Below are 26931 nucleotides of genomic sequence, written 5' to 3' on the forward strand. Positions count from 1 at the left end.
ATGGAAATTTACTTAGAAAACCTGAACAGATACTTCGTTTTTCGGGTAAGAGTATCTGCTGAGCTTTTCCGTGTAGAATGGAGGGGGTGGGGAGAGTTCGGGAACTGTGAAAAAGGTGCAGCTGAATCTAAAGAACAAAATGTCCTGATAAATTTCGGTATTTGGTGACGTTTTCTGGCTATCAGTTAGTTACACTTCAACACTGATGTATCGAATCAAATTCATTTCTGGTGTGGAGCGGGCGAGCAAAGCTTTCCAGGTTTTGAACTGTCCAGTTTTAGCAAGGGTGGCAATTGGGTGGAGTAGGGGACTGCTCTGATTCACTCTTACTAGTGAGAGAGAACATTTTTAGCTTTGTCATTGCATGCATCTTTTGGTCAATAACATAAGTTTTTAAGCTTCAAATGCCAGTGTTGTATCCTGAAGTGGTTTTTTTTTTTTTTTTCTTAGTACTACTTTTACAAAAGGCTTACTGATTTTTAACGTTTTAGGTGGGCTTTGAAAGGCAAGCATGCTAGATGGATGATTGATTATTCAGGAGGGCATAGAGGGGAAAATGCCTCTTTCCTTCCCAACCTTCTCTTCCTTGCCCCATCAGATCATGTGGGCAGGATTTTTTTTTTTTTTTACTTCTCTTTCTAATACCAATAATGGTTGATCTGGTCAAAATCATGGCTGATGGAGAGAGCAGGTAAAGGAGCAATGCAGAACGTGCACTTTATGTTATATTTATAGATCTCCTTAGCTTCCACACTCTGCCTGGCATGGAGGAGGCACTTTAAAAGCTTTTTGAGGGGCGCCTGAGTGGCTCAGTCCGTTGAGCCGCTGACTTCAGAGGGTTGGAGTCCGAGTTGGGCTCTGCTGACAGCTCGGAGCCTGGAGCTTCGGGTTCGGTGTCTCCCTCTTTTCTCTCTGCCTCTCCCCTGCTGGCTCGCGCGCGCGCTCTCTCTCTCTCTCTCTCTCTCAAAAATAAATCAACATTTAAAAAATAAAGTAAAAGCTCGTTGAGCCGAATTGCTGCTGTCTTCGAGAAATTTGCCTACTTGAAAGCGAAGGTAGACTTGAATAGCATATGGTGATGGTTACTGACGACATTGACTCTATTCGCGAAGGAAGACTCCTACAAATCCCTTGTGTGAAAAGGAGAAGCTTTTCCACGAATGTAGTACTTGGGTGGCTCTCGCAGCACGTTTGTCTCTTTCTGTTCAGTTATTACTTTGCACTTTGTTAGTTACCTTGCAGCAATTTAGAATTACCCCAGAGCTTTTCCTGTTCCCGAGCAAGTGAACTGTGGGCCAAAGGGATATTTAAGTTTGTGGTTCCTACAGATTTGGTTTTTATGATGGCACGAGTAGAGGAGAGTTTTGTTTGGTTGATAAGTGACTTGAAAGAGAGACCAGGGATATTAAAGCAGACTTTCATACGGACCATTTCAGTAAGAGAGAACCCCTGAAATGAGGACAATTTTTTTTTTTTTATGCCTAGTGAAATAGAAGAGTTTTAACTTGATTAATTGGCGACACCAAGGTGTAAGGAAAATATTTTTATTAACAAAATGACTTGACAAACTAATGATGACTTGATGGCTAGCCTATAAAGAAATGCTGGGAAAGCCCGTCTTTAAGTTGGCAACTGTATTTGAGGGTTTGGTATGTGCAAGGCACTCTGCTAAGCAGTATGGGGAAGAACAAAGCTGAGAACCATAGATTTTGTCTTCTGATAATTCATGGTAAGGAGTGCATATGGGCAATACCCAAATATATAATTTCCCTAAGAGGGTTATGAACAAAATGCTACATAGTTCAAAGAAAACTGAAACCTCAGGAAAAAAGCCTCACAAAGCGAGGTTTTTGGAGTGAGCTCTGGTGGAGGAGCATCTGCAAAGGGAGGGAGGTGGGAACTCCGTATGACAATGTCATGGCTTTCCTCCTTTGGTTGACAATGGTGGAGGCATTGATTTTTGAATGGGTGTTGAAGGCCCTGTGTGTAAGCAGCATCTAGAATTCATGGTTTGGGTGCTAATTTGTAATCGAACTGATAAGGAAATGATAGACTAGGGAGCAAGAGTCTGATGACTGATAAATTAGTGGTTTAATGTCGAGTCTATCAAAATAATGTGACGAGTGAAACAAGAGGTTTCCGAACATGGGTGCTATAACAAGATTTTTCTCTTTTTTCCTTTGTTGAACAGGAAGGGAATTTGGTGTGGAGGAAGTGAATTGTTATAGAAGGTGAAACTGACTTGTAGAAGACTAATAAAAGAGTAACCTGAACGATAGACAAAATTTTGGCCCTAAATAGACATTTTCAGCCTCTTTCCCTTTTTTTTTTTTTAATGTTTATTTTTGAGAGAGACACACATACACACAGAATGTGAGTAGGGGAGGGGCAGAGACAGAGGGAGACACAGAATCCAAGGCAGGCTTCAGGCTCTGAGCCATCAGCACAGAGCCCGATGCGGGGCTCGAACCCACAAACTGTGAGAGCATGACCTGAGCTGAAGTCAGACGCTCAACCGACCAAACCACACAGGCGCCCCAACCTCTTTCCCTTTTATAGAGCAGTAGGTTGGGGTGGAATTATTTAGACTATTTAGTCAAAATGACCATGGTGGACAATTCTTTAACTTTTTAATTTTATTTTTTGTTTTAAAAAATCTTTCTAAATATTTGTTTATTTTTTTTTTTAATTTTTTTTTTTTAACGTTTATTTATTTTTGAGACAGAGAGAGACAGAGCATGAATGGGGGAGGGTCAGAGAGAGGGAGACACAGAATCTGAAACAGGCTCCAGGCTCTGAGCTGTCAGCACAGAGCCCGACGTGGGGCTTGAACTCACGGACCACGAGATCATGACCTGAGCCGAAGTTGGTGGCTTAACCGACTGAGCCACCCAGGCACCCCAATATTTGTCTATTCTTGAGAGAGAGAGGGAGACACAGAGCCCGATACGGAGCTCAAACCCATGAACCAGAAGATCATGACCTGAGCTGTAGTTGGATGCCCAACCAACTGAGCACCAGGACCCATCTTGTGATAAACACTATATTGAGAGAGGATACTGAACTGTAGAGGCAGAAAAAAATGTTAAAATCCAAATGAGTAATTGAAAGAGCAAAGGAGAATAAGAGGGCCCAAATGGCCAAGACCAGACTCTATGTAGAATCTTAGAGAAGTTAAAGATTTCACCAAGTTACCTGTCTCTCAGTTTGTGAAACTGGAGGGTTGGGCTAAGTTTCTGGGGTCTCTTCTCATTCTAATTTTTGGGGACTATGAAGTTATACAGGTCATGGCTATTCTTTCTACCTCTGTTCTGACTTTCTCTGAACTCTAAAATGAGTAATATTTAAAGTCCAGGTCGAAGAACATGTCATCGACAGTGTATGAAATGTTGGAAGAACTAACAATAGTGAAATGGTTGCAGGAAGAGGGGGTGCATGAGTTGCTGGTTTATTGGGAGTAGCAAAGTTTAAGCAAGAAAGAGTAGTAAGTTGTATGACAACCAGGCATGTGTGTAAGGGTCACCAAAGTCTTCTGGGACTTGGGAACAAAATCTCTCCTTTACAGAATCAGTGACCTTGAAGAAAGAACAAGACACTCAGAATGTATACAAGATAACCGCTATCTCAGACAATCCTATGTTGTCCTTTTGCGTCAGTGATCTCTTAGTAGACTAATTTTAATAAGCTGCTTCAATGTAACACTAATAATAACAGAAACTAAGGTGTATGTAAATAACAATCATTTAAAATGGGATATAGAAACTGAAAGTTGTCCGTGTATAAAAGCAGTGTAGCCTTAATTCAGTAATATGCTTGAATTTAGTTAAGGGTTCTAAATTAATCTTTTAATGAAAATTTGTGTTATTATTTTGAAGTAAGACTGATCATATTACTCTTGATAGTTAATGAATCTTAGCCTAATTTTATTGACATTGGAAAAATTCTGGGCTCTGGAATCAGACGGACTATTTTTAAATCCTTATGCCATAGCCTTACACTGTTTTGACCGTGGGCAAGTTTCTTAATCTCTTGGCCTGTTTCTTCATCTATAAATTGGTGATAACAGTGCTTGTCTTAATAGGTTTGTAGCTAAAATAATAGCAAATAACTGACATTTATTGGACACTTACTATATATTAAGCACTGTTTTAAGCATTTTATACTCACTTTGTTCCCGTAAGTTGATAGTATTATTTCTGTTTTAAAGTTAAGAGAACTTAGGCAAAAGGAAAATAACTTGGTCAATGTATCACGAAGTCAGTAAGTGGTGGAACAGGGATTTGAACCCAAGTAGTCTGACTCCAATGAAATTGAATGGAACTCATTTGGCCCTAAGTACAGTGTAGCTGACTGAAGATTACAGTGTGAGTCTTTTTTGAGGCATTTGTACAGTTTGATATGAGCCATTATGTTTGTAAGTTGTGAGGGAGGGAAGATAGATCTGTGGTGGACAAAACACTCTGAGTCTATAATTTTGAAGCCCTCTTTATATGCAGGATATTGCAATAAAATTCTAAAATTCTTGACTCTTGCATCTTTTGTTTTTAGATTGTTAGCTCTTTGAGCCAAGAATTGTTTTTTGAAGAGTGAAATGGAAAGGAACGTTGTACGTACAGACATCCAAGGGTAAAGTTAGATCAGGGGTTCTCAACCAGGTGAATTTAGCTCTTAGGGGACATTTGGCAAGTTCTGGAGATAGTTTTTGATTGTCAAGAATGGAAAGGAGGGGTGCCACTAACATATGAGTTAGAGACCTGAATGCTGCTAAGCATCCTTTAATGCACAGGCAAATCCACAACAACAGAATTACCCAGCCCAAAGTGTCAGTAATGCCAAGGTTGAGAAACTGTGGACTGGATCATGAATAAAATGAGCAGTATTCAGTTGGTCTGGATTGTATAATGCCTGTCCTTCGGGTCCTTATTAACATGTTGGCATCTTGTCAGAACCCTTTGTCTAGAGTTCAGTCATTTGTGTTTTTTCTCCTTGTTACTATTGTGTGTGTGCTGTTTAATTCTAGAGTTCACTTTTCTGGAACTTAATCTGGTGTCCTGTATTTTCAAGGATACGCATCATGGGTGCCTCCAAAGCTCTGAGCTTTGCTCTTTGAAAAACTTGGCATAGAAGAAAAAAAGATCCAACTGAAATTATAGTGAAATTTATTAGGAAGAGATGATTAAAACTGATGAATGGCAAATATTCCCCTCTCATTCATAACTGCCACATATAGACTATATAGCAGTGCATATCCACAGGTGGTTCCAGGCTTTTAAACCCTTGGTGTGTGTTTATTTTAGGATGTTGCATAATTATACTGATGGCTTATTGAACATTTAGGTTGTAAGTCTCACGTATGGTTTTACTTATAAAATGGTACCATAGCATGGGATTAGTTAATTCAAGGTGCTTAACACTTGGGAGATCTGCTTGATCATATTGATATTGATGTTCCTGTGTGATACTTCTCAATACCGGCTTTTGTGTTTAGCTCTGTTTTTTTCAGAGTAAGAATAGAAAATATCTTTATACCATTGACTCTCTAGGTTTTAAGGAAGGGTAGTAGAGAAGGCATCCATTTAAAAGATAGGAAGAGCTGGGGTGCCTGGGTGGCTCCGTTGGTTAAGTGTCTGACCTCAGTCGGCCATGACCATGAGGTAATGATCTCATGGTTCTCGAGTTCAAGCCCCACTTTGGGCTCTGCACTGACAGCTCAGAGCCTGGAGCCCACTTCAGATTCTGTGTTTCCCTCTCTCTCTGCCCTCCCCCACTGTGGTCTGTCTCTCTCTCCCTCTCTCAAAAATATTAAAAAAATTTTTTTTTAAGATAGAACAAAAAATAAATAAAAATTATAGTTCATCCATTGCTACTTTAAACTCTTAATCTGTAGGTAAATCAGTGATGAAGTTTTCTTGAATATTTCATGATAAATAATTTGACCAGATTTGATAACATTGTTTGCATTTTGAAGTATTTCAAGACAAAATGACGTTATATAGGACTTCAGAATAATGGGTGGGGGTGTAAATAAAGAGTGGCTATGAATCAATATAAGTGCAGCTGGCTTTAATGGGAATTCATTATACTATTCTTTCTTGTGTATGTCTGAAATTTTCCATAACTAAAAAGGTTTTCCCCTCCCAGAAATACCACTCGCTAGGTATTTACACAAGAGGGATGAAGACGTAGGTCCAGAAGAAGACCTGGACAAAAATCTTTATCCTAAAAGCAAAAAATTGGCAGCAATCCATTAGTAGTAAAGTGGATAAACTGTGATAATGTATATATGGTGGAATACTGCTCAGCAATAAAAAAGGAATGGACTGTTGATATACACTGCAATATAGACAAGTTTCAAAAACATGCTGAGTGAAGGAAGCTGCATGAAAAAGTACATTGTGTGATTCCCTTTATATGAAATTGTAGAAGAAGCAAAAGAGTAGTCTGTGGGTGAAAAATCAGAATAGTGGCCTCTGTGGGAACGTAGGCAGTGATTGACTTGACCAAAGGGAGCTTTTCGTGGTGATTATGATGTTCTTTATGTTGAAATGGGTTGAAGTTCCACAGGTATATGCATCTGTCAAAACTCAAAAAATGTACACCTAGCATTTATGCATTTCATTGTATGTAAATTTTGCTTCAAAAGGAAAAATGAGTGAATGTATGTACTGATATCTTCAGTTTACATGCAAACTAATAGAAATGAGTGGATATGTGATAGAGCGAATATAATATGACAGAAGGTTAATGGTAGAATCTGGGTGGTGGGTATAGAGGTGCTCACTGTAATTGGTGGTAGCCATGTATTAGGGGTATGACATTCCCCACTGTTGTGGTTGAATGCCTTTAAAACCTATAGCAAGAAAAAACAGTGAAACCTAAGTCTTACTGATGTCAAGATACGAGCATATATAGGAAGGTATTGATACCTACCTCAGAGAAACGGACTGATAGACTTGGCACCAAAGGGGTTGTTTTTATTTGGTGATGAGTGTTAATTAGATTGGAGTTATGGGGTACAGTGGAAGATTTACATAATTGACCGATACTCTAGGGCAGTGGGTTTGTTTGTTTGTTTTTAAGTAAACTCTTTGCCCAACGTGGGCTCAAACTCACAACCCCGAGATCAAGAGTTGCATGCTCTACCAGCCAGGACAACCACACCTACCTCTAGGGCAGTGGTTTTCAAACTTCTTGGACTCTGGACACCTTTGCAACCTAAACACATTGTGGAACCCAAAAGCTTTTGTGGAAATTATTACCTATAGATGTTTACATTATTAGAAATTAAAAGTAATTGTTTAGAATGCATTTGGAATAATAAGCCTCTTAGTTAATATAATGTGTGGTTTTTAAGATTGTGGTAAAATATATATAACATAAAATTTACTATTTTAAGTGTACCGTTCTAGGGCATGAAGTACGTGTACATTGTGCAACCGTCACCACCAGCCATCCCCAGAATTTTTTCATCTTTTCCAACTGAATTCCCTGTTCTTCCCTTCTGGCAACCACCATTCTTTCCATCTGTAAATTTGACTACTTTAGATACCACATATAAGTAGAATAATAACTTCTAAAAAGAAAAGTAAATAGTGGCATTGCTTCACGTTCTGTCTATTGTAATGTCCCATCTCTTGTAGCTTCTAGAAAACACTCATTTAAGAGTGACGGTGAGAAAGCAAATAGCATCTTAATATTGTGAAAATGGTTTGACTTTGTGCCTTCTCCCCAAAGAGTGCGAGAGAGACTCCTAGAGATCCCCAGATCACACTTTGAAAATTGCTACTCTGGGGGGATTCTGCCTTGAAACTTGCTAGTCGTCATTGTGATGAGTGATTGAGCACTTTTCTGAGTAGCTGAGTCCATATTAATTCCTGAAAAATGAAAGAACTGGTATTTTGGAATGGCTTCTGCTTCCTTAGATTGAGAATGTTAATGTAAGGTTAATATAATCTCTGTCTTCGCTCTGATCTCTCAACCCAAAAGCAGAGTTGGCATTAATGAAATATGTAGATAATGATCTTTTGGAGTTGCTTGCATTTAAAATTTTTTTTTCAACGTTTATTTTATTTTTGGGACAGAGAGAGACAGAGCATGAACGGGGGAGGGACAGAGAGAGAGGGAGACACAGAATCGGAAACAGGCTCCAGGCTCCGAGCCATCAGCCCAGAGCCCGACGCGGGGCTCGAACTCACGGACCGTGAGATGGTGACCTGGCTGAAGTCGGACGCTTAACCGACTGCGCCACCCAGGCGCCCCAGGAGTTGCTTGCATTTAGCTTTGAAAGTTACACGGCTTTGGGGTGCTTGGGGGGGCTCAGTTGGTTAAGTGTCTGATTTCGGCTTAGGTCACGATCTCACGGTTCCTCGGTTTGAGCCCCCATTGGGTTCTCTGCTGTCAGCACAGAGCCCGCTTTGGATACTCTGTCCTCCTTTCTGTGTTTCCTAGCTCATTCTCTCTCTTTCTCAAAATAAATAAACTTAAAAAAAAAAAAAAAAAAAAGAAGTTACACAGCTTTTGAAGACAGGTTAGTTGTGAACCAGCATGGTCCAAGCATCTCAAAAAAAACCTTTGTCTTTCACACAGATCTTCCCAATCCATTTTACATTTTTTCTATCTACATGAGCTGTATTCCATTGATCTCTTCATCCTCTGGACCTTTTATTCTAGCTGGGTTTGGCATAATGTGGTACTAAGTGTGTGTCGTAACTATTCCTTAGTTTAGCGACGGTGAACATGGTCTCTCCTGTATGTTTGCCTAGGCTTTACTTGCAGAAATGGGGAAACGGTGGTGCAGGTGGTGAGAACGTGACTGAGGATTTCTAGAAATTTAATGTAAGTGCTTTCTTCTTAAAGGGCAAGCTTAGATTGCTGTTTATAAATGTCAGGGTAACCGGGAATTAAGTGAGAAGGTACATGAAAATACTTCTAAATACTTAAGAGTGTGATACTGATGTTCACATCACACTTTTTACTGGTCAGGTTACTCTTGGCCGGCGTTAGTCCTTTAGAATTAGTACTCTCACTTCGCCTCTTGTTTTGCTCAGTCCAGGCCATTACTTGAACATAGCTCAGAAAAGTTTTGCTCTTTAAGAACTATAGTATTAGAGCCCTGCCGTTAACACACATACATAAATGGTGTTTTGACCTTTCTGCCTGGTATTATTTCCACGTATTGAGCAGTATATTTTTTAGACCTTCAATGCTTGTGCTGTCTTCTCATAATTCTGATAGACTAGTGAAGAGGTCGGAAAGGTTACAGTAAGGGTTTACGCATCTTTTAATCAGAAAATACTCTAGATTATTTGGAGGCTGGTTACAGAGACCATCTTGGTGATGTCAAAAACTTAAGAGTTTGGCAGGATTGAATATCCCATTAATATCATTATGTTATGTGAAAGTTATTTTTAATGTAATTTAGCTTTTACTGTATTTAATCTTGTAAGTATAATAAACATCCAAGGACCGACATTTGAAATGGGAAATGGTGTAGTATGTTGAAGTGACTTCATATTGAGATGAGAGCATTTATCAAACTACTGATGGTCCCCAGAAAATTTTTATTTCTTCCTCCTTTCCCATACCTGCCAAGATATTTGAGGTAGAAAAAACTTGGGAACCATATAATTAGAGGAATGATCAAGAGAGTAACAACTTGAGTAGATGAGGGAAAGAAGCAGAGGAGTGTGCCTTGGCTGGGCTCAATGGCTAAGTCTAAGAGTGAAGAAGATATTTAAAAGGCAGTGTTTATTCGGCAAATTTCTTTTATCTAAGGGCATTTCGTTTATTTTGCACAGAGATTAGACTATAATTAAGAAAATGGCATTTTTTATTATTTTATTTCTTGTCACTATTTTTTATCTTTATTGCTGTATTTAAATATGGCAGAGTGGAGTCCCTGGCTGGCCCGGTTGGTAGAGCATGCAACTCCTGATCGTGGGGTCGAGAGTACAAGCCCCACGTTGGGTGTAGAGCTTACTTTTAAAAAAATAATTAAAAGTGTGTGTGTGTGTGTGTGTGTGTGTGTGTATATATATATGTACGTATGTATGTATGTATGTATAATTCAAATACTGTAAAATTCGCCTATTTAAAGTATATGGTTCCGCAGTTTTTAGTGTATTCACAAAGTTGTGCAATGCCACTACTGTAATTTTGGAACATTTTCATCATTACAAAAAGAAAAACTATGCCTGTTAACAGTTACTCCCCATCTTCCTTTCCCCCAGGTCCTGAGAACTACTAATTTACTTTGTAATTCTTTTTTTTTTTTTTTTTTTTAATTTTTTTAATGTTTATTTATTTTTGACAAAGAGACAGAGCATGAGCAGGGGAGGGACAGAGAGAGAGGGAGACACAGAATCCGAAGCAGGTTCCAGGCTCTGAGTTGTCAGCACAGAGCCTGACGCGGGGCTCGATCTCACAAACCTTGAGATCATGACCTGAGCCGAAGTCAGATGCTCCACCGACTGAGCCACCCAGGCGCCCCTAATTTACTTTGTATTTCTATAGATTTGCCTATTTTGGACATTTTATCATATAACTGGAATCATACACTCTGCGGCCTTTTGTGTCTGACTTCTTTCACATAGCATAATGTCTTAAAGGCTAAAGACTTAGCCACGTCTTTTTATGGCTGAATGATATACCATTGTATGAATATACTACATTTTTATCCCATTATCTGTCTGTGGATATTTGGATTCCTTCCAAATTTGACGATTTCCAATAATGCTACTGTGAACATTCATGTACACGTTTTTGTGTGAACATGTTTGCATTTCTCTTGAGTATATACCTGGGTCATGTGCTAATGCTTTTTACGCATTTGGGGAACTACTAAAGTGCGTGAGCGGCTGCACCATCTGAAACTCCCACCATCGTGGAATCTGCATCCTCACCAGCGATGCTAGTGGGTGGGAAGCAGTATCTCCCTGTGCTTTTGATTTACATTTTCCAGATGATTAATGGATGTTGTATATATTTTCATGTGCTTACTGGCCATCTGTGTATCTTTGGGAGAATTGGCAGTTCCAAATCTTTGCTCATGTTTTAATTGGGTTGTCTTTGTTAAGTTGTAATATTACTTTATATATTGTGGATACTGTGCTTTTATCAGTTACAGGATTTACAAATATATTCTCCCATTTTGTAGGTTGTCATTTACTTGCTTGATAGTGTCCTTTGAAACACAAAAGTTGGTAATTCTGATGGAGTCCAATTTCTTTTTTTTCTTAGGTTGCTTCTGCTCTTGGTGTAATATGTAAGGAACCATTGCCTAATCCAACGTCATGAAGATGTACACTTTTCATCTAAGACTTAAAGTATCTTAGGTGTTACGTTGAGGGTTTTGGTCCATTTGAGTTAATTTTTGTAAATGGTGGGAGGAAGGGGTCCAACCTTCATTTCTTTTCATGTGGTTGTTCAGTTGCCTGGCACCATTTGTTGAAATGCTAGTTAATAGATCCTTTTTTTTTTTTTTAATTTGTTGATTTTTTTTATTTACAAATAATACAAATAGATGGTTAAAAATTCAGTTCTTACGTAAAAGGGTATACGGTGAAAAGTATGTCTTCTCTCAGACGCAATAACTGTTACCAGTATGCGTCCGGAGGTAATTTCATACCTGTGCAAGCATGTCTCGGAGATAAGTTCATGTCAGTACACATAGATTTTGTAACTTTTGATAGTTCTATGTTACTTTATTGTGAGCATTACCGTACTTAATTTGACTGGTAACCTAGTGCTGGACATGAGGTGGCTTCCAGTTTTTGTGACCACCTAGTGCTTGCATGACTCTCCTTGCCTTCAGGTCTTAGTACTTAAGAGTTTTGAATAATTAATATACCCTTGATTTGAAATTCTCAACTTAAGGAAAAAATAGAAATGGTTTGGCATAAAAGTTCACTTAAGGAAAACTTGTGACTCCTCCGTCCTTAAACTTGAGCCAAATTGTTTACCCAAAGTACTCCATAGTTTGTTTCTTTCCCTCTACCATTTTTGTATGTTGAAATCACAGCTACCCTGCAAGATAATTTAGGTGCCCCTGCACTCATTCCATAGTCGGTTACAAATTATTGTTTATAATACTTTCAGATCTGTTTCCTTGCACTACTCCATGTGCAGTTATGGATAGATGAGACGTGTGTTTACCTGTAAGAAAACTGAAGCATATTAATTTACATACTTACATAGCCAGTTAGCTGTGAACTCAAATTCACCTTTTATAGAAAAGTACTCTTCCTTTTGTCCACTGCCTTTTATCATAAAGCCTTCCTTTACAGACCACGTTCATCTGAGATCATCTCTCCTTTCTCTGGATTCTCTTTTGTCTGGCAGTAGGGAGAATTGGGGCTTTACACAACCATGCTCTTCAACGAGAGCAGCTCCCATTTATCTCTTTCGATACATACTTCTGTTTAAAAAGAGTTGGGGAAGGAAGGAATTATCGATTGGTAAGACATTCAACTATTACCATGTTAAAAGAAGTCCATTTTCCTTAATGGGACTTAGGAGACCTTCCAGTTTTTCTCGAAGCCTCCTTTCTCACTCTTCCTTCCCTCTGTGCTCCAGCCACATGGAACTACTTTCCTGTTCTCCTGTATTGTGAACTTTCTTACTCTTGCTCTCATGCTCTCCCCTGTGTAAGAATGTGTTATCACATTTACGTAACCTTTTCTTTCTCACTAGGCCTAGTGATGAGGCCCAATTCCATAGGTAGTGTCTGGAGTTTACCTGTGTCCTGCCTTCTTGTGGCTGCCCCCAAAATAAATGGTAACCAGTTCAGATCAGTATTGGCAAGCTGTAAGGGTATGTAAGAATAAAGACTTCATCTTTTTTTTTTCCCTCTCTATTTTACTAAGCACTACTTTATTTTTCAAGGTTATTGTTTTGTGCTGTACTCAGTAGTTCAGTAGAATATAATCGGTAACCTGCATAAATTTAGTTCCAAATGTAGAATAATTTCCTTACCACAGTCTCTTAAATTCCTGTTGACTCTTTTCTTCCCTTTGTACCCTATGACAGCTATCTGATAGACGGGAGCACTGTATATAATATAGCAGCAGAGATAAATGTATGTGGCACGGGTTAGCTGTTGATGGGAAAGTTAGTCTACAAATAATTCTATAATTTCCGTGCTTTAGAAATGGCTTAATCCAGCTTGTCATAGACTTACAAAAGACAGAGTTCATGGGGTGCCTGGGTGGTTAAGCCTCTTGAGCATCTTGCACTTGTATTCGGCTCAAGTCATGATCTCATGGTTTGCAGGATCGAACCCCGCATTAGGATTGAGTGCACTGTCAGCATGGAGCCTGCTTGGAATTCTCTCCCTCTCTCCCCGCCCCCCTCCCTCCCCCTTCCCCGTCTGCCCCTCCTGTGCTCTCCCTCTCAAAATAAATAAACTTTAAAAAAAAGGCAAAGTTTGTATAAAAGTACACCGGTGTCTTCAATAGTATAAGCTATGAACTATTTTTAGTAGTTTTCCTAGGAAATCTCAAAACTTGACCCATATACTAAGCTAGCAAGGCAGTTTTGACCTGATTTTAATTACTAGAACATGCTTTGTATTAGAGATCAAGATGTCTGTCAGTACCAAACTTAAGATTTGACTTCCTGTTTTGTTTTGGTATTCCTTTTTTTTTTTTTTAAGTTTATTTATTTTTGACAGAGATAGAGTGCGAGCATGAGCTGGGGAGATGCAGAGAGAGAGAAGGAGACACAGAATCCTAAGCAGGCTCCAGGTTCCAAGCTGTCAGCACAGAGCCCGACGCAGGGCTCGAACTCACGAACTGTGAGATGACCTGGGCTGAAGTCGGACGCTTAACCGACTGAGCCACCCAGGCGCCCCTGTTTTGGTATTCCTTTTAAGGAAACCTCTTGTTTCTCACTATCATTTTTCTTTTCATTTGCAAATCAGTGGCTAGAGTAGTTTCATATCAGTAAATTGCATAGTTTTCTAAGGGGAAGGAAGTGTAGACGGTGGTATTAGCCTTGGTTCTTTTAGTAGCACTGATATTTCAATGTTGGTAAGTTGTGGTTGTGTATGTGTCATTGTTTCTTATGCAGATTGACAAATTTGGAAAGTAGTGTTAGTACTACCAGCCGGATGTATTAAACTGTCATTCCAAACCTGTATGTCTTGGCCAGAGAGTTGAATCTTTGAACAGAAGGTATACCATTCCTGTTAAGGCAGCTCAGCATCCAGCTGCTAAAATGTGAGGAAATAGCAGACAGGTCAGAGATGAAGGACTGGGCATTACATTTGTTTCTAACATGTGGGTGGATTGGCTCTGCTGCTTTGTGTGAAGCGAAGTACAAAGACTGTGCGTTTGCTTTGCTGTGCGCGCACGGCAGTTCACACACATCCCAACATTTGTTAGAGGCTAAAACTTTGTTACGTGTCTTCACCACCATAGTGGTGACAGCTGTGCAGGTGAGTTAGAAGATAGGATGAACATTCTTCTACAAGAACAACATTTTATTGGTTTGGGGTTTTCTAAAGTACTGATTGTTTAGGGGAGCAGAGGAGGTGCACTGTGTTCATAAAAAGGCCATCTTGGCCCCTAAAAAAAGCACCACTGTGCTGTAGCAGGTGTTGATAGCAAGACTACTGTCAGTGGTAATCGTTTTTCCTCATTCATGGCATGGTGGTGGCTGGAGATCTGATGGACCAGGAGAAAGAATTTAAAATATTTGGGGCAGAAAGATAGGTAAAGTTTTTTTCTTTTTATTGAGAGCTCTGGGTTTTTTTTCCTGCCTTTCCCCTTACCTGTTTATTCTCTGGTTTCTAGCTCCTTATTTTCTTTTGCCCACAAAAATAATCAACTGCTTGACTGCTTGGACCACTCTGGCTTACTTTTTGCTTTTATTATAACTATAGTGACACATATCCCTTTGGGTCTGAAGAATCCATATTAGTTCTCTATGATAACAATTTGTCATGACAGAAATCATATTATTTTGATTTCTTCATTTGACAAATATCTCAGCCAGTGTTGGATTTTAGGTCTGTTACTTTTAGAATTATGCTTCAAAAGTTTGAATACAGTTGGATTTTAGTTTAACACTACAGTCAGCTCTTTCTCCCAAGAATGCATGTGCGCATTCATGAATGCCCTGGGTTTGTATGACTTTTAATAAATAGTAACTGTTGCTATGATGGCCCAGTAACAGTTTTGCAAGGATTCCCTACTGCCACCAAAATCAGGATAAGGAAGAGTTTGTTTGGCAGGGGCACCAGATGAGTAAAAGCATAGTGGACATTGATGGCCCAGGGTTTGTCCCCTTGGCCTTTTGGGCTCCATGTCTCATTTGTTGGCAGTCTGAGAGTGGAACTGCAAAAACTGTAAATCGATCAGAGAATAATGTTAATTGCCTACAGACCAGTTTACAGGAGGAACCAAATTCAGCATTAGGAAATCGCTTGTTGAGCACAGAAATCAACAAAAGGCGATGGTTAGATGATCTTAATGACTAGTTACTCTGACACCTGCTGCATCCAGCCATGGTATAGGTGCTTTGGTTTTGGAAGACTGTGTTCATGGACCCAAGTACCTTGTCACTAGTGCTGGAGATTACTTGGTGTTTGCTTTTTCACTTTCTCCCCAGTACCTGCCGTGTTACCAGCTTCTAACGTAATTATTGCCAATATGTTTGGCTTCAGGTATATGGGAGGTGCCTCATTATTGCTCGGTGCTTGCTCTTCCTGCTGTTGCAGGAATGGTAATCATAGAAATAAGGTTGGACCTCAGTCAGGACAGGGCTTCCCAAATGTTTTTGTGTTATGGTACACAGAAAAACCATCTTTATATGACACACTGGGGAAAATGGATTCCCCCCCCCCCCCCAGCTCACCCTGCTGCTGAGAGGTTCAGTATCTCTTTACCATTTATATTAGTTGAAATCTATAGGTTAGAGTCTTATTCTGGAGGATGGTGAGTGCTAGGCTATGAATTTATTCTTTCTTTAGCAGGCCATTGGGATTTTTGAGCAAGGGATTATTAATATACCCAGAATGGAATTTAAGGTTAATCTGGCAGCAGGCTATAAAATGGATTAGAGAAAGACAGCCCTAAAGCCTGATAGATCAGTTAGGTGATTGGATTAGTTGAGGTGAAATGATACGGTTAACTTGGATGATAGAAATAGGAATGAGGCTTGAGAAGATCAACATGTAGACGCAGAGAGGGCTTGACAGCTGGTGGTAGGATGAGAAAAGCAGAGTGAAAGTCAAAGGCAGTGCTGATGGACCTGGGTGGCTAGGAGGGGAGGGAGGATGGTGGAATAATGAGTAGAAATAAGGACTGTAAGTATAGTAACAGGTTTGGAAAGACATTTACTTCTGTTTAGGACATTTTGAGGTCTAGTAGAAACTCATGTTTATAAATGTATGAGGACGCTCAACCATATAACACTACAGAGAAGTTGGGAGTGTGGATGGGCTGGTAGAAGGAGTTGGTTGCCTTACCTCCCTGAGAGTAGTGCACTTCAGAGCATGGCCTTTAGCTTTGTGGACTCAAACACACTTCAGGGATAGATCCACACCAGTCAGGTTCAATGTGACTGGTGTATAAAACCAAGAACATTGGGGTGCCTGGGTGGCTCCGTCAGCTAAGTGTCCGACTTCAGCTCACGTCATGATGATCTCCTGGTTCGTGGGCTTGAGCCCTGAGTGGGGCTCTGCACTGACAGTGAGGAGCCTGCTTGGGAGTCACTCTGTCTCCCTCCCTCTCTGCTCCTCCCCCAGTTGCTTGCTCTCTCTCAAAATAAATACACTTAGAAGAAAAAAACCAAGAGCATTATTCGTTTACGGTGAGGAATAACTGGCACAAAGATTGCAGTACTTGTATTGGCATGACCAGCATGTTCTTTTTCAGTGGGCAGATAGACTCACATAGGAATCGAGTCATCGTCAGGAAGTTGCTTAGTAAGTGTGGGCTCCTGATGAGTTCCGTGGCTGCTCAAGTGTATAATGGCCATCGTCTCCACGGCAGGGCATGGGTTTGTCAGTGGGTTGATGGACTATAATTCACACTCCTTGGGCAATATGTTGGATTGTTTTCTTCCGTGTCTGTCCCTTTTCTGTGTCCATGTCTCTCTGTTCTTTCTGATCGACTCCTCCTTATTTTTAAAATATATTTATTTTACATACTGTCAGATTACAGGCGTTTTGCATTTTTATTACTTTGCTATACAAAGTTTTGTATCAAATCTAGACAAAATAAAGCCTTCAGTGGTGTATAGTTAAGGAGAGGGAGATATATGTTCCCAAAGTATACAATGCTTATTGGTCTGAGGTTTCCAAATGAAGTCTTGACTGAGGTAAAATTACATCCATGAGTTTAGGTGACTAAATACCAGAGGGCCTGGGGAGTAAGGCCAAAGGAAGCATTAGGATGACACCCAGGTTTCTAACTAGGGCAACCAGGTGCTTTTGCTAAGAAAATTGAATAGGGGAAGAGAATCAACAGTAGACTGTGTTAGCAAGGCAAATTTAATTTTTTTTTTAATGTGTAAAGTTTAAAGTCTCAAAGGCCCGTCCAGGGGGACTTGTGTGTGTGCGTGCGCATGTGTGCATAGGAGCACTCGCTCAGTCTGGTTGTAAGAGAAAAATACGTGTGGTGGTACATGGTCATTGCGGCTTATGTGTCACATAGTGTTCTGGATCAATTTGCATGAACTCCCTTAATCTTCATGACAACCCAGTGGAGTAATAGAGATTGGCATTAACTCTGTTTCACAGGTGAATAGACAGGTTTAGAAGTGGAAACGTTAATTGCCCAAATAGGTAGAGGGCAAATCTGTGGGTCATTAGCATGTAGATGTTGGTTAAAATCATGCCAATAAATACCTCAAATGAACCCACACCTTGTCAGTTACCTTAAAATGGTAGTGAGCTATTGAGATATTTGAGATCTTTGATTATTCTAATGAAACCTTTCTTCCTGGTAGCAAATTAATACTTGTCAGATTTTAGAAAGTGTAGTCAAAAAGGCAGACACTTGTTGAAAAAAAATACAACCGTACTTAAAAATGTAGGGGCTCCTGGGTGGCTCAGTTGGTTAAGCCTCCTGCTCTTGACTCTTGATTTCAGTTCAGGTCATGATCTCACGTGAGATGGAGCCTTGGGCTCTGTGCTGACAGCACAGAGCCTGCTTGGGTTTCTCTCTTTCTCTCTCTCTCTCTGCCCCTCCCCCACCCCCCCCAAATAAATAAGTAAACTTCTAAGAAAAGGTAGATAATCCTCTAAAAGAGGGTTGGGAGACACATGTCCTTTTTATAACCAACTCAGTTCTTTGCACATGCTAAGTACAAAAGAAGTTCTGTATTTCTAAATAATCCAATACAACCCTCTGCGAACATGAGGTGTCACACATGTATTGTTATTCAACATGTTGTAATAATTTTGTGTCGTTACGGTTTTAGGAAAGTGGAAACTTCACAGATCAAGACCAGGAATTTTTCAGTTACGTGAAATTTCAGTTACTGTAATTAATTCTAACTGGTGACTTCTCTTTTATTCCATTATTTCTTCCTTCCCACTCCAAAAGGGCTTTTTCAGTAAAGGTCTGAGTGGGAACTTCTCTCTTTGATAGATCATTTATTTTGCACCTGCTTTTATATGGTACTTTAATTGGTTGAGGAATTCTGACTGACAGTTGTTTTTCTCAGCACTTGGAAGATACTTGATTGTTTTCTGATGAAAAATCAGCCTGTCGGTCATATTGTTGTTTCTTCCTTGATAGGTAACGTGTCCTTTCTCTGGTTGCTTCTAAGAATTTTCTTGTCTTTGGCATTCTTCATCTTACCATGCTGGTCTAGGTATGAATTTATGTTTATTTTATCTTGCTTGGGTTCAGTGTACTTTTCTACTCTGAAGATGGTGTCTTTTATATTATAACTGGGAGAGTCTCAGCCTTATTTCTGAATAGCATCTCTTCTTCATTCTTTCCTTCTCTGGAATTCGTATCACATGTTCTCTTAAACATCATTTTTTAGGCATCTCTGTAGAATTCTACTTGCATCTATAGACTTATCCATAATTTTTTTCATCTTGGTAGTTATTTGTCCTCTGCTTTGATTAGTTTCTTAAAGTAAGCCTTCCGTTTTACTAATTTTCTCTCTCTTAATTCTAAAAACCTTTCCCCCTCTTCCCTCACTTCCAGGCTGCCTTTTCTTAATTTACTGTATCCTGTTCTTCCTCCTAGCTTCTGTTCCCTCCCCCTTTTTTAAAAAAATATTTTTGCTTATTTGAATCAAGTGAAAGTGTCAAACTTCTACAAAGATAAAGAGAATGCTGTAATAACCCATTTCCCAGCTTTAACAATTATGAATTCTGTTTTGTTTATATCCCCACCAGAAACACTCCTCTGCCTCCATTTGAAGCTAGTCCTGGGCATCATCTGTTTGATCCATAACTATTAAAATGTAGGTCTTGAATCATTGTTAACATACTTATTTTAGGGGCGCCTCGGTGGCTCAGTTGATGAGGCTTCTGACTTTGGCTTAGGTCATGATCTTATGGTTTGTGAGTTCAAGCCCCTCATTGGGCTCTCTGCTGTCAGCAGCACAGAGCCTGCTTCAGATCCTCTGCCCCCCTCTTTTCTGCCCCTCTCCTGCTGTCACACATGCACATGTTCTCTTTCTAAATAAATATTTATCATACTTTATGTTTTATTACACACTGTCGTTTTTTTAAGTTCTTCGGGTTCTAACCATCCCTTGTTTGCGTGTTGATCCCGTAGAGTGGATCTGTCCCTTGAGTAGCTTTGTTGTTGTTGTTTTTTAACGTTTATTTATTTTTGAGACACAGAGAGACAGAGCATGAAGGGGGGAGGGTCAGAGAGAGAGGGAGACACAGAATCTGAAACAGGCTCCAGGCTCTGAGCTGTCAGCCCAGAGCCCGACACGGGGCTCAAACTCACGGACCCTGAGATCATGACCTGGGCCGAAATCAGACACTTAACCGACTGAGCCACCCAGGAACCCCTGTTGTTTTTAATAATATGGATGTAGCTTTTTCCATGGAACTTGTGGCTGTGCCTTGCATTTGTAGAAGTAGCTTTACACAGTGCTTTTGGGGATTTGTTTCTTCTGGGCACACTAAGCTTCAGCTCATTTTTACATACATTTTCAGCCCGTGGATTCACACATTGTGTATGAAATAAAAATCTAAATAAATAGCACCTGCACAGAACATGGGTTTGAGTTTCAGTGTTTTATGGGACACCGCACTCACCTGCCAGAAAACCCCAGGAAATAGCTTTCTTGCTACCTTTCAGCATTGATAGGTTTTTCTAGGGTCCCCAGTTCTGGCACACACCACTCTCCTTGTGTTACAAACCTTGACTTTTTGCTCTTAGTTTCATCTTATCCAGCATTTCGATGTCTCCTTTTTTCTTTTGGAGCTCTTGTAGTTTTTCTATTTTATTTGCTTCTATTTAGCGTTTTGATTATTTTTAGAAGGGAAAGTCTGTTCAGTCTCACTGTATTGCCAGAATCAGAGCCTTTTCTGCCCATCTATTTTAAGGTGGTGAGTCAGAGATTTCTTAAGTACTCCACTCCACCATACTAAGAGTGCATGAGTGTGTGTGTGTGTGTATTTTAATCTGTGGTACTGCTCTGCAAGTAACATTTAAAATGTGTAACCGTTTCATGTGGTCAGTAGACAGTACATTAAACACATTCAGACTTGTATTTCAGTTAAAAATCTTCTGTCCTTGTATTTTATTTGGGCTAAAATTGAATAGTCACGTTAACTTGGACTTCTCATACTGAGAAGTATTTTGGTTATATTATATATGACTTAATGTAATAGAAAATATTAATAAATGCCATTTAATTGCCAGTCTTTAGATACATGAAACTTATATGAGATACATCTGGGAAATGAATCCATTAACGTATAAAGAGTTCTTACAAATCAGGAAGATGGCAAAGGACACAAATAGAGTGTTAATAGAAAAGGATACACAACTATTTACTTCATTTATAATCAAGAAAACTGCAAACAGAAGCATAATAATGTATTCTCCCCTTACTAGATTGGAAAAGAGAAAAAAGAATGTCCCCTGGGTTCAGAGGATATTGAGAAGTAGAAACATTAATCACATTGCTAGTGAGGTTATAAATAATTGAAATCACCTGGGTGGCTCAGTCAGTTAAGCATCGACTTCTGCTCCAGTCATCATCTCGAAGTCCTTGAGTTTGAGCCCCGTGTCAGGCTCTGTGGTGACAGCTCAGAACCTGGAGCTTGCTTCGGATTCTGTGTCTCCCTCTCTCTCAAAAAATAAAGGTTAAAAAAAAATTTTTTTTTTTTTTTTTAATAAATTGGAATCACCTCCAGGGAGGACAGTTTAACAATTTATCCTAAGGATCAAGTGTACATTTTGTGCGCAGTTGGAAATATCCAAAGATTTGAAGCAATTTAAATGTTCATCAGTGGAGAGTATTTAAACATTTATAGTATGCCCATTTAGTGTACTACTGTGCAGTTTTAAATACACGGATATGGAATGATCTCAGAGGGATTATATGGAGATGAAAACAGGGTACAGAATAGTGTGTAGTGTGGTGATATGAGCGGGGTGGGGAACATGGATTTTAAATGTATAAAAAATATCTGGAAGAATGTATAAGAAACTGGAGGAAGGAAAGAACCGGATGGCTAAGAACCCAGGGGAGGGAGAGAAACTTTATTTAGCATTTTTGAATTTTCTGGGATGTACGTGCATTACCTCTTATTTTAATGGCAACCAGAGTCTTCTTGTGTGTGAAGAGAAGATACAAATAAGGAAGAATCCTGTGGTGTTGATTTGAATTGGAGATACTAGTATGAGGTCATGATTTAAAAAAAAAAAAAAGGTTTCCTTGAAGGAGCAAAACCGTGAAATAACAGAATAGCAAGACTATTATTTTTCTGTAGGAATAACAGAGGGGTGGTTAACTCTTGCAGTTATTACTTTGATGAAAATAAAGAATCAGAAAAAGAAATGCACCCTGCACCGTTTCAAGGTAGTACTGTGCGTGAAATCCCGTTGCTCTCGCACCTGTGTCAGCATGCTTCTGTGCTATGGCCTGGGTTCATTGGACAAAGAATGAGTCTCACTGTGTGATAGGCACTGTGCTACATGCTTAACATGCCATATACAGAATTTTATGAATGAAAAATGGCAAGAAAACATTTTTATCTAGAGGTCGACTTGCTTAACAGATTGCTCTTTGATTTAATGCCTTAATAGCATAGGCTATTAAAACTCAGTGAATATTTTGTTTATTTTATTTTTATTTCACCTAGGCTTTTGTTTCAGATTTTTATTTAAATTCTAGTTAGTTAACGTATGGCGTGATATTGGTTTTAGGAGTAGAGTTTAGTGATTTATCACTTACATATAACACCCAGTGCTCATCACAAGTGACCTCCTTAATACCCATCATCCATTTAGCCCACCACCCCTCCAAAACACCCCTCCAGCAACCCTCAGTTCTCTATAGTTGAGTCTCTTATGATTTGCCTTCCTCTGTTTTTTTTCCTCCTTCCCCTTTATCTGTTTCGTTTCTTAAATTCTACATATGAGTGAAATCATATGGTATTTCTCTTTCTCTGACTGAGTTTCACTTAGCATAGTATACTTTAGTTCCATCCATGTCATTGCAAATGGCAAGATTTCATTCTTTTTGATGGCTGGGTAATATTAGAGTGTGTGTGTGTGTGTGTGTGTGTGTATCTGTATCTATATTTATATCTACCACCTCTTTATCCATTCATCAGTCGATGGACATTTGGGCTTCCTCCATAGTTTGGCCATTGTTGATAATGCTGCTGTAAACATTGGGCTGCATGTGCCCTTTTGAATCAGTATTTTTGTATCCATTGGGTACATACCTAGTAGTTATTTTGCCTATTTTATAGAAGAGGCAATGAAATTAAGGAACTTGCTCTAGATGCAGACTCTAGAACCAGATTATCAATCTAGCACTCATTCCATTGAGGCGTTCGAACGTAATTCATGATGGATATTAGGAAATTTGGTGCCTTTTAAAAATATTCCTGTGATTTGGGAGTTTTTTGTATTTTTCTTTTGAAAAGATTGCCATCTTCAGTACTTTCCACCTGTTTATGCAATTGTACGTTTGTGCCACAGACTCCTTCCTTCGGAGTGCCTTCTTCCCCCATGCTTTCTGCCTATTTTTGTAAAATCGTATTTACCCTTTAAGACACGGGTCCCTTGATACCTCAAGAAAAACTTGTAGGGACGCCTGGGTGGCTCAGGTGGTTAAGCTTCCGGCTTCGGCTCAGGTCATGATCTCACGGTTTGTGAGTTCGAGCCTGGTGTTGGGCTCTGTGCTGACAGCTCAGCCTGCTTTGGATTCTGTGTCTCCCTCTGTCTCTGCCCTTCCGCTACTCAAGGCTCTGTCTCTCTCTCTCAAAAATAAATAAACATTTGAAAAATAAATAAAAAAGAAAAACTTCCAGTTGCTTAACAGAGTAGTTATTTCCTTATATGAGCTCCCATAGGGCTATTATATATACATATATATAATATATATGTATATATTATATATATGTATTATATAATACATATATATATGTATTATATATATATTTATATGTATACATAATTCATATAAATATATGTATTATATATATATTTATATATATATGTATACATATATATTATATATTTATATATAAATATGTATATATATTATATATGTATATATATTATATATGTATACATATACACATGTATATATTATATATGTATACATATACACATATGTATATATTATATATGTATACATATACATATATGTATATATATACACACACACACATATACACACACACACCATTGACTCACTCATTGTTTCTGAAGAAGTGTAGGGAAGGCAGCACGCTGAGTGAACAGAGCTCAGTGACACTAGACCTCCCTTAGTACATAGACATACAGTCTTGGGTAATGAATGTCCAGCTGCTCACTCATTTAGGTAGAAAACTGTTTTTACAATTATCTGAGGCTAAGACCTAATTTTGTTTTATTAACTAGTTAAACACAAAGGGTTCCCCCCCCCCCCATGGTTTTAATGTATACAAAATTAACCAAGAATGCAACTACTATGTAAAAGTCGAGAAGATTTTACTTTATTTTGTTTGTAATGACTGGTTAGACTGTTAGTGATACTTGTACAGACTGTGGAAGTCTGTATCTGAAAGTTCTCCTATTCATGGTGATTTCTTAGAGGCAAACATCTGGCTGTGTTAATGCTTTACACTTCAGGCGTATAAACATTTACATAGGGAAATACATACTGTTTTACTACAAATTGCTTTTATTTCTCCCTTGTCTTAATGTATATTAATGTAGATTTTAAAATTATGTGTAGACATATTACCTACTAATTTCATTTTAGGATAGTTAAGGACGCATAAAATACTAGTTATGGAAGGGATTATTATCTGAAAGGATAATTGAATAGAGGAGGAGGGGAGAGGCAAAAGTATTAAAGTAAAAGCTGTAAAATTTAGGTCAGTATTGTTACTAAAGATGCTTTGGTTTCATTTTTTGTCATTAATGAGGCTGATATTTATAGTTGGTTGTCCAAATTTGCATCTATTCAGTTGACAAATAGGTGATGTTTAAAAGAAGAAGTTCAGAGAAGGAACTAGTTACATGGCCCCACCTTCGGTTGTCAGTGCATGCTTAAAAGTTTTAGCACCTTCTGTATGATTGTTAAAGGGTATGGCAAGAAGTTTAATCCCTGTTAAAGGGTATGGCAAGAAGTTTAATCCCTTAACTTTTAGTATTGAAATAATACTCTGAACTGTGACTAGGTGTCTGCAGGATGATTAGATATCTTCAGAAATGGGTACTTCTTAAGAATGAAAGAGATAGCATTATAACTGTACCGAGACAGCAGGCTTAAGCCAGGCAAACCAGGACATAGGGTCACTCTACTCCTCTGGTAGAATTCACTAAAAATTTGTTTTGTTCATTTGTAGAGGTTTGGGATTTGATACAGGTTTGAGTAAAGAAGGTAGGGACCTGAATATAGGCATTGCAACTTGAGTTTGAGCTCTTACTGATCTGATCTGCCATGTGATGTCAGCTAAATCACACAGCCTAACCTATGGGATCCCTCACATTGGTGATTAGCCTCTGTGAAAATTTTTACTTCATTCCTTCATTTTTTTAGTTAGGCACCAGAGCTGGGGTTTAAGACTTGGATTCCAAGGCTTAACAGTTCTGAATCAGTAACATTTTTTTAAAGTTTTTCTTTATTTGAGAGACAGCGTGAGTGAGGGAAGGACAGGCGAAAGGGAGAGAGAATCCCAAGCAGGTTCCATGCTCAGCATGAAGCCCAACGTGGGGCTCAAACTCATGACCCTGAGATCATGACCTGAGTTGAAATTAAGGGTCAGACACTCAACCGACTGAGTCACCCAGGTGCCCCAACCAATAACGTTTTTAAATAGTGCTGGGGGTGGGGGCTTGGGTGGCTCAGCAGATTAAGTGTTAAGTGTCTGACTCTTGGTCTTGGCCCATGTCATCATCTCACAGTTCGGGAGATTGAGCCCCATGTTGGACTCCGTGCTGACATTGCAGAGTCTGCTTGGGATTCTCTCTCTGCCCCTCCTCTACCCGTGTGTTCTCTCTCCCTCAACATAAAGAAATAAACTTAAAAAAAAATAGTGCAAGGGAGAGAGCCAGCAGAGGCGTCGCGTCGCTACCACCACATCCACAGTCCTGCTGAAACACGAGTTGTTTGTGGACATGACCTGTGAAGGCTGCTCCAGTGCAGTCAGTCGGGTGCTCAACAAGCTGGGAGGAGTTGGGTTTGGCCTTGACCTGCCTAACGAGAAGGTTTGCGTCAACTCTGAGCACAGCGTGGATCTTCTGCTGGAGACCCTGGGAAAAACAGGACAAGCTGCTTCCTACCTCGGCCCCAAGTAGTGAGGGCCTGGACCCTGGGCCCAAGATGGAGCAAAGCGGGCAGGCCGCTGATCCTCTCCTGCCTTCCCGACAGACCTGGGCCTGGCAGTCCTACTCAGCAATGGGAGTTCCTACAGAGACCCTCACTTGCCCTGCTCCTCCCTAGCGTCCCTGCAATAAAATCGAGCCACTTTGGTTGTAAGTGTTAAAAAAAAAAAAAAATAGTGCAAGGGCAATTAATTGTGCAAGGCATTTATTTTATTAAGGGTAGAAAATATTTCCATAGATTGATAATGTGATAGATGATTAACTTGGATCATGTTATAGATGATTCATTGCCTCCTTAGTTAAGGCAACAAGTCCTTTATGAGATTCAACCCTAGCTGGTATACTTAGAATGGTAATTTTTTTTTTTTTAAGTTTATTTATTTTGAGAGAGTGAGAGAGCACGTGGGAGCAGGGGAGAGGCAGAGAGAGAGAGAGAGAGAATCCCAAGCCAGCTGTCAGTACAGAGCCCAGCGCAGGGCTCGGACTCATGAACCGTGAGATCCTGACCTGAGCCGAAATCTAAATGTTTAATCATCTCAGCCACCCAGGCGCCCCTAAAATGGTAATTTCTGAGAAGAGAAGGCCTTTGGATCATCATATTCTCATTATATAAAGAAGCAGTTTTGAGAAGCTGTGATTTGCCACCAGGTCATAGAGCTAATGACATAAATCACTTTCACAAAGGAATCTAATTTCTCAAATCATACATTCTAAAATAACCCAAAGTTACCCTGGTCCTTTATCTTCCTCTCTTTCGGACCCATCCTGTAATTCCAGCCCATCACATGCAGCCTCTGAAAGGTCCACTCAGCCACCCCAAATCAGGGTGGTTATGTGTGTATAATTTCTTTCTGGATGAAATGTGATTTCCTTCTTGAGTCTTAAATTTTACTTTGATTTCAGTGCCTTGGATTAATCAACCTAATTAGGAGACAGTTAATGTCTAGAG

The 26931-nt window shown here is 39.4% G+C and overlaps 2 protein-coding genes across 2 annotated transcripts in view; both read left to right on the forward strand.

Moving 5' to 3' along the window:
- On the forward strand, nucleotides 1-26144 carry LOC128773699 (copper transport protein ATOX1-like). Its single transcript, XM_053891213.1, has 2 exons — nucleotides 1-45; nucleotides 25695-26144. Exons 1-2 carry the CDS (start codon nucleotides 1-3, stop codon nucleotides 25953-25955), a joined length of 306 nt encoding a protein of 101 aa, XP_053747188.1. The 3' UTR covers nucleotides 25956-26144.
- Nucleotides 1-26931, forward strand: part of YWHAQ (tyrosine 3-monooxygenase/tryptophan 5-monooxygenase activation protein theta) — a 39505-nt gene that overhangs the window by 1350 nt on the left and 11224 nt on the right. The window lies entirely within an intron of this gene.

This window comes from Panthera pardus, unplaced genomic scaffold (genome assembly GCF_024362965.1).
Source record: "Panthera pardus isolate Hobbes unplaced genomic scaffold, ASM2436296v1 HiC_scaffold_26, whole genome shotgun sequence".
Classification (NCBI taxonomy): Eukaryota; Metazoa; Chordata; class Mammalia; order Carnivora; family Felidae; genus Panthera; species Panthera pardus.

Coding starts and splice junctions, on each gene's coding strand:
- LOC128773699 (XM_053891213.1), top strand. CDS start 1: ATGGAAATTTACTTAGAAAACCTGAACAGATACTTCGTTTTTCGG. Junction 46..25,694: donor ACAGATACTTCGTTTTTCGG/GTAAGAGTATCT, acceptor AAAAAAAAATAG/TGCAAGGGAGAGAGCCAGCA.